At 45.2% G+C, this 8,121-nt stretch overlaps 1 protein-coding gene across 2 annotated transcripts; it reads left to right on the top strand.

Moving 5' to 3' along the window:
* Window positions 1-188: 188 nt before the first annotated feature.
* pfkfb3 (6-phosphofructo-2-kinase/fructose-2,6-biphosphatase 3) lies at window positions 189-7,727 on the top strand. Of its 2 annotated transcripts, XM_035610640.2 has the most exons (15): window positions 189-483; window positions 1,912-2,040; window positions 2,192-2,288; window positions 2,385-2,451; window positions 2,561-2,635; window positions 2,732-2,788; window positions 2,891-3,015; window positions 3,114-3,321; window positions 3,437-3,583; window positions 3,684-3,788; window positions 3,983-4,112; window positions 4,230-4,357; window positions 4,504-4,692; window positions 4,919-4,941; window positions 5,386-6,285. In XM_035610640.2, exons 1-15 carry the CDS (start codon window positions 405-407, stop codon window positions 5,438-5,440), a joined length of 1,614 nt encoding a protein of 537 aa, XP_035466533.1. In that variant the 5' UTR covers window positions 189-404; the 3' UTR covers window positions 5,441-6,285. The 2 variants fall into 2 exon arrangements, with proteins under 2 accessions (XP_035466533.1, XP_035466524.1); XM_035610631.2 differs by lacking the exons at window positions 4,919-4,941; window positions 5,386-6,285 and adding an exon at window positions 6,312-7,727 and having other exon boundaries at window positions 190-483.
* The last annotated feature ends 394 nt before the right edge of the window (window positions 7,728-8,121 follow it).

The raw sequence follows: 8,121 nt of genomic DNA on the forward strand, positions 1-8,121 counted from the left end.
AGACTATACATCTGAAAGTATGTAAATAATTAAGAAGTTTGCCGCAAGGCGGCGCTGTGGCTACGCGCGTGTCAGTACAGTGAGCAGTATAGTAGTGCATTGTGTGTGCGTGTATGTGTGCGCGGTGTGGACCTTTGTGTTTGTCACCGCAGTCACGTGGCTTCCCGGCCCGGGCGGGGTTTAAATAGCGGATGTGTGCCGCAAACCGGCAGATTCGACGTGCGCCGCTTACTGCACTCTACAGCGACACAGTCCCGGACTCACTGTGCCTGAACGGACGGACGGACGAGGCTCGTGCTCCCCCGGAACTCTTGTTTGACTCCGTCTTTTTCTCTTCCCACCCCCGGGGATATTGAAGCGGCTCGGTTCCCGTGTGCTGTGCGGCTCCCTCCAGTCCCTGAGGAATGCCCAGAGAGCTGACTCAGAACAGGATCCAAAAGATCTGGGTTCCCACCAAGGATGGCAAGCCGGCACCGCGGAGAGGTACGACCCGTATTCCATGTGTTTTGTTTTTTTATGATAATATAGTATTAATACATGTCTTAATGATATTACTAAATGTTCATTTGTACATGGACATTGGACAGCTCCTTGTTAGCGACGAGGTTCGTGTCTCCACGGTGCTATTGTTTAAGCTAGCATCACATTACACCTGTACAGGAAACCATTCATTTCTATTCAACAAAATATATACATATTTTGAATTAAATGGACTTATAATATTTGCGCTGTATGGGAGCACACCTGTCCTTCACCGGTCTTTTTTGACCTACCGACCTCCATTTCTGGGTGGTCTCCCCATCAGCACGCGCGGCACGTCACCGCCCGTGTCAACCCCCGGAGCTCCGGTCACCGTGGCAACCACGGCGCCCCCGTCGACCCGTGTGTGACGCTTTCGAAGCGGCGCCGGTCTCCTATTGGTCCGCCGGCAGCGCGTGTGCGTGGCGCGACCCCACCGCCGCACGACTCGTGTCCGTGTATCCCCGAGATATTCCTCATCGTTGACGAAGGAAACGAGGAGTTTAGGAGAATGATAATTAATGTCCTCGGTTATTATTTGTGTTTATTACAGAAATATGACGCGCCAACAGCTTTTATCTCAGCTCCATAGCTCTCCAATTTCCACAAATGTCTCAAATTCGGTTCAGTTGGTTTCCAGACGTTAAAGCCAAATATTAGAATAGCAATTATTATTTATTCTGCGTTTCTTTGTTATTAGTGCTTAATTTCTAATGCTACAACTAGAGAAGGCTTTAGATCTATTGAGGAAATAGTAGAACGACATGATCAAAAAATGTGAGAAAAATGTAAAAAGAAGAAGAAGAAGGGGGTTTCTGTTTCATGCTTGAAATGATTTCTATTCAGCTGGATGTGCAACTGGATTCACAACACCCGCTCCTCTGCTGCTGCTCATTGATTATTGATGGGATGAAAAAGATGAGTTTGATGAGGGTAAACAAATTTGTCGCAAATATATCTTTTGTCCTTTTTTCCTTGATAAGGAGAGTGTAAAAATAAAATCACCACGAGGTGCGGCTGTGGAAAGTACAGAGGTAGGGATGTGATGGTGGGAGTGAGATGGAGATGGATGAAAGGGAGAACAAAGAGATTGGGAAATGATCTCGTCCTGGCTCGTAGTACGCAGAAGTGGGTCAGATGTGCAGCGAGGTGGAAGTAAATGGCGAGTCTGGCAGTTTTTGCAGACAGCCACGTGCTCACTCAGGAGTGTCAGTGTGGCGTGGACAGAAACGGGGATTATAGATTCTAATAAATAAATTTAGGCTGTCGTTGGTCGTTACAGGTTTCCTTCATAGTGTTCACAAAGAAATGCCATAGATGTTGACTTTTTTTTTATAGATTTGTAACGGTGACAGTTGTCATGCTGTAACCTTACCCCATCCCTCTCTGCAGCTGCCGGCGCACCCCACCTCGCCAACCACCCCACTGTTATCGTGATGGTGGGCCTGCCGGCTCGAGGCAAGACGTACATGTCCAAGAAGCTCACCCGCTACCTCAACTGGATCGGCATGCCCACTAAAGGTACACAACACACAGCCACACTCAAATTCTATCACAGTCTGTTCAGTTGCTTATGAATTTACACGATTACTCTTAAGTCCTGTCTCTACCTCCAGTACAGCATGTTCACACTTTTTTGTTGTTGTTATTTTCGTGTGTGTGTGGGTTGTAGTCTTCAACGTGGGAGAGTATCGCAGGGAGGCGGTAAAGAACTACAGCTCCTATGACTTCTTCAAGCCTGATAATGAGTGTGCCGTGAAAATCAGGCAGTAAGTCCCACGCACATACACGCACGATCGCTGTAGCAACATTTTTTTAACGGAAAGGGAGAAAAAATGAACTTTTCCTCCATATTTGTTCTTCAGGCAGTGTGCCTTAGCAGCCTTGAGGGATGTCAAGTCCTACCTGAAGGACGAGGGAGGCCATGTGGCGGTGAGTCTTCCTGTCGTTCATCACATCCTCTAAATCTCTGCAACACAACTGCTCCATTGCTGTGAAAACCGAAAATCGCCTCACACCGTCTCCGTCGTATTTCCTGCAGGTCTTCGATGCCACAAACACAACAAGAGAAAGGCGAGACATGATCCTCCAGTTTGGCAGTGAGAATGGCTTCAAGGTACGTGTCGCTGTGGCGACTTGAGGAGTGAAGTAATGGCATAGTTTACCAATACAGTGACTTTTAACGACATTCTGTTTATTTTTATTCCCTTAGGTTTTTTTCATCGAGTCTGTGTGTGACGATCCCAGCGTTATTGCGTCGAACATTATGGTGAGTCACACGACACGACAATGCATTGTTGAGCTTTCCTTAAACATCTGTCTGGCCTCAGGCGTGTTATTTGCCCCGCTGACAGTCTTTCTCCTCGTGCAGGAAGTGAAGGTGTCGTGTCCAGACTACCGGGACTGCAACAAGATGGACGCCATGCTGGATTTCCATAGAAGAATCGAATGCTACAAAACCAGCTACCAGACTCTGGACCCTGATCAGCGCGACAGGTAAATCCTTAGCATCTGCTTGCGCCAGGACATCTGCATTGTCCCATACAAAACTGTTGTATTGATCGGCTCGTACCGTCCCACTTGCACTCCTTCAGGGACCTCTCCTTCATCAAGGTGATCGACATAGGTCGGAGGTTCCTCGTCAACCGGATCCAGGATCACATCCAGAGTAAGATTGTCTACTACCTGATGAACATCCACATCCAGCCCCGGACTATCTACCTTTGTCGGCACGGAGAGAGCACCGACAACCTGGAGGGACGGCTCGGTGGCGACTCTGGCCTCTCGCCGCGGGGCAGGCAGGTACGAACAACTACAGACAGGAGCTCAAAATAGACGATTGAGCCCCATGGTTTAACAAGATGACAAGAGATTAGACATCACAGTTGATGAAAAAAACTTCTCTATCCCGCTGCAGTTTTCAGCTGCCCTGGCTCGGTTTGTGGAGGAGCAGCAGCTGGAGGATCTGAAGGTGTGGACCAGCCAGTTGTGCCGCAGCATCCAGACCGCTGAGCACGTGGGGGTCCCATACGAACAGTGGAAGGCTCTAAACGAGATCGATGGCGTGAGTGTCCCTCTAACACACGCTGTAAAAATAAAACACACACCGTACAGCTCTATTTGCTCTGTTGTCTAACCGAAATACATGTTTGTGTTCTTTTCAGGGAGTGTGTGAGGAGATGACGTACGACGAGGTGAAGGAGAAATTCCCAGAGGAGTTTGCTTTGAGAGATGAAGATAAATATTACTACCGCTATCCTGCTGGAGAGGTACACTCAGTTTACATCCGCCATATTCCCAACATTTAGTTCAAATCAAAATCAAAAAATCAAAGAATCAAATAATCAAATAATCTAATAATCTAATAATCTAATAATGAATACACAACCCCGCTACAGATAAATTATTTATCTACGGTCAAATTAACAAACAATAATAAACAACTTCGCCTCTCTGACTGCAGTCCTACCAGGACCTGGTGCAGAGGGTGGAGCCGGTCATCATGGAGCTGGAGAGGCAGGAAAACGTCCTGGTTATTTGCCACCAGGCCGTCATGCGCTGCCTGCTGGCCTACTTCTTGGATAAGAGCGCAGGTGGGTACTACAAGTCCCAGAAACCCTCTGGTTTTAGTGTTGTTTTAAAAAAAAAATGAAGAGTTGCAATACTCTCAATCAAACGTATCTTTATTCATATATATGTTTTCCTGCCAGATGAGATGCCCTACCTGAAGTGTCCCCTCCACACGGTGCTGAAGCTCACCCCGGTCGCCTATGGGTGCAAAGTGGAGTCCATCTCTCTGAATGTGGAGGCGGTGAACACCCACAGAGACAGACCGGAGGTAATGGTTGAAAAAGTGAATTCAGAGAACTTTGCGGTTGACAGAACAGTTCAACAGGGGATAATACAATGTCTACACTGCTTTCAAATGCCTCTCAATTTCTGACTCTTCACGTCTTGTGTGTGTGACATTTGTTACCCCTGCAGGAGGTGAAGAGGGGTCCTGGCACCTTGATCAGGAGGAACAGTGTCACTCCTCTCACCAGCCCAGAGTCGAACATCAAGAAACCTCGCATCGATGACCTGGACGAGGCTCCGATCCAGGAGCTGCCTCCGTCTGTTGCCTCGCTGGCCCTGTGCAGCCCCTCACACCTCCCTCTCACCCTGGCCGGACAGGTGGGTCTAGCAGAAAAAACATTACAATTTAGGGTTACTAGGATTACTAGGGCTTACACGAGTTTTGGTTTCTACAGAAAAATCATAAATGGCACTTAGGACATCACAAGACAAGCAGAATGTCACATTTGCTCCATTTCATTTCCTTTCTGACAATCTTTGCATGTACATTCACTCACTCGTCTGCCGTCCTATTTTCCTCTGCTGCCTCCTCCTCATCTTACAGCACTGGCTGGGCAAAGTCTGCCTGTAAGTACCCGTGTCTTGCTTTGTCCATCTCACCCCCCACTCCCCCACCTTCCTGTTGCCGTAGCCATTGTTTACACTGTGTTCAGTGTTCCCCCCCCCCTCAGCACTACTATAATAATTAAATAAGGTCTGCTCTTCTTCTAGCTCTATTAACCGCATTTATGAGTATTTAGGATAAATGCAACACATTTCAGTCAAATTTCACATTGCGCTAATATAAAGTATGTTGTTATAAACAGAGTTTTACAGTAAGTCTGAACTTTACTCTTGTTTCCTCACTGTGAGGGAAAAGAGGAAAAGCCTCCAACTAACTCCCCGGTTTACATTGTTGTGATTCCTGTCTGCTGATGTCACCAAAATCTTTCTTGTTACTACACCAAGCTGATTCACACTGACGTGTCCCTGTGTTTGGTTTATTTCTTGCCCGTCATGTGCTGCTTAAAGACGAACCACCCTCCGCTATTTGAAAGTGGTTTCGCTCTTAGTCTTCAAAAGGTAAACACGCTGTAGTGGCTCTGCAGTGGCTTTGTAGTTTCTGCCAGCAGCCCCATCTGACACACATGACTCAAACCAGGTGGCTGTCACAAAGTTAATTCTTTAAAAGTCACTACAAGGGAATTTCTAACGTAACATCCATTTGAGGGTTTTTTAGGGGGTGCTCACATTTGTAGTCCAGAATGATCAGTGGATAGTTCCATTAGATTTTCCCCATTTCAATCATAGTGAAATAGCTTGTCAATATTTGTGACGTCACGCACCACAAAACACTTGGAATATAGTTATTAATTACACCATGACCAGTTAGCAGCTGCTACGTTGGCCTGATAGTTTATCCCTCAATTTGTGTCTCTCTGCAGTTAGAATTCACTTTGCTTCAACCAAAGATTTCAACTGTAGCCAAGCAGGAAGTTAAGCGACTCCCCATAGTCACTGAACTCGACCGCATGTGGAGAAGCGTCACGTCTGCGCTATGTCTTGCTGTCACTGACAGTGGAAAGGTGCAGATAGCGCAGCTGGGTGTGCGAGGTTCTTATTGGCTTCGTTCATAATCACCCGAGGATTAACGCGGCGCAGCCACGGCAACCTGCGCACACAACCCCATGAACTTGGTGCTATGCCCTCTAAAAATATCGTGTGAGGAAAAACTCAGGGCCTGAGAAAAACACAAGTGATGTAACTTGTGGTTTTAGGGATTACGCTGCATGAGACGGTATCATTTAGGCCCCGGGGATATTTATGCAGGAGCAATGCCTTTTGTGTTGTTTTCCTGGTAGCCATAAGAGTTGTATTGCATAGTTAGCCTCAATACAGAATGCACATCATGTCTAAACATTGGTGGGGTTTGTGTGTTGTGTGTTGTGTGTTTGCAGAACCTGAGGAGGAGCTCATCTGGTCGCCATGACATCCTGCAGCCCTGCCAATGAAGCTGCACCAACGTGTCACGAGGCTCAAGATGCCTCAACGTGGATCACTGGCAAAGACGACAATAACGTGAATTAATAAGGAAAAGTAAAAATTCCCCCAACCGAAAAATCAACATTTCTCAGTTTGTCAAATGTCAAGGATCAACTGGGTAATTGTGTAATTTTTTACATAGCTTTTTATTGTTCAGATAATATTGTCATTTCAAAGGAAGACCCTTAAATTATAACTTTTTATGCCATTGTCATTTTCTTTCTTTATGAGACTGATGGATCTGTGTTTTCTGGGAAACCTTTTAGAAACTCGTGTGTGTGTGTGAGAGTGTGTCCTTTATTCAGACTGAAGGAGGGAAACTTTGACTCATTCCTGTTTCATCTCACAGCTCAGATGTGTCTCTCTTGGAAACCAGTTTCTCTTGGTTAATTATGTGACGAGATCGAAGATCTGACGCCCAGAACTTTCAGCTCGGTTTTAATGCTCATTAACAATGTGGTATCATGATGTAATTGACTCCTTTGTATGGTGACACAAAATAAGGGATCATATTGCACAGTGGGGATACATTTTTACTTTTCTTTGATTCACGTGTCACTGTGTTGTTGTGACGGTAACGAAGGTGATTTCTTTTTTTAACCGTAGAGTGCCTGTAGTGCTTGTTTTGCAAGCCTGACGCCGCTTTTCCTTTCATCCCTCTGACTCACTTGATTGCTTGAGGAGAGGCACCACATTTCACCTAATAACCCCATATCTCATTTCAATATTTCATTTTTCACAGTTTGAATATTTATTTTTCACCGTGTCGTAGTTTCTACAGTCCGCGTTGATCATTTCACAAAGTTCCCTCTTCTGATTGGGGAACTTTAATTTTGCTTGGTTACCTATTGCTGTCGTTGTCTCCAACGCACAAATGCAAGCACTTATATTTTTGTTATAACAATGCGTGCTGTTAATAATATACTTGTAAATGTTAGTGTACATACAGTGTAGCTAGAAATGTGTGGGGGATGACTTGGAAGTCTTTTAATGACACAAATGTGTGTGTATATTACTGTTTTTGTACTAGTGTGTTGGGACTGAATGGAAAGCAGGAAATCTGTTGAGAACGAAGCTGCTGCTCACCTCTCTCAGTAAAACTGTAAACACGTTTGCTTGAGATACTTGAATTTTTTTTTCTTTTTGTAAAAAAACCCAGTTTTGTTATACTCTTAATTTATTTTAATGTAGTTTTGAATGACTGCTAGGAGCAAGAGGCACCTTGTTCTAATCTGATGACTGCTACGCAGGAGAGGACAGTATGTTGTACAGTTGATTTTGCTGGACCTTCCGGACCAATAAATTCAATCTGGGAAAAAAACAAAAAAAAACACAATGTTTGTTGTTTGCTTATTGTCACTTGGCCTCAAATCTCAACATTTCCTGTCAACCCCTTTTGTGTGTCCATCACGGACGCTAATCTGCAGTGTACACAGCACGTTCCGGCACTCCTACCTTCACTATCTCACCCATTCACAAGACTAATTAGTCACACGCCATCAGCATTAGTCGCCACTGGGCGCGTTGGAATGTTGCCGAACAACTTGCATCAAGAATGTAGGATACTGATATGTTCAAGTCAAGTCTAACCTTATTTATAAATCATTACAGCAGTTATGTTAGGGCTCTTGTCTTATAGAGCAAGTCTAGACCACATCTTAAACAGTACTTACAGACATTGTGAGACATGGTAGATAAAAAATAAAAATATATTGTACAGGCAGA

The sequence above is a fragment of the Scophthalmus maximus genome, chromosome 12, assembly GCF_022379125.1.
Source record: "Scophthalmus maximus strain ysfricsl-2021 chromosome 12, ASM2237912v1, whole genome shotgun sequence".
In the NCBI taxonomy this organism is placed as follows: domain Eukaryota; kingdom Metazoa; phylum Chordata; class Actinopteri; order Pleuronectiformes; family Scophthalmidae; genus Scophthalmus; species Scophthalmus maximus.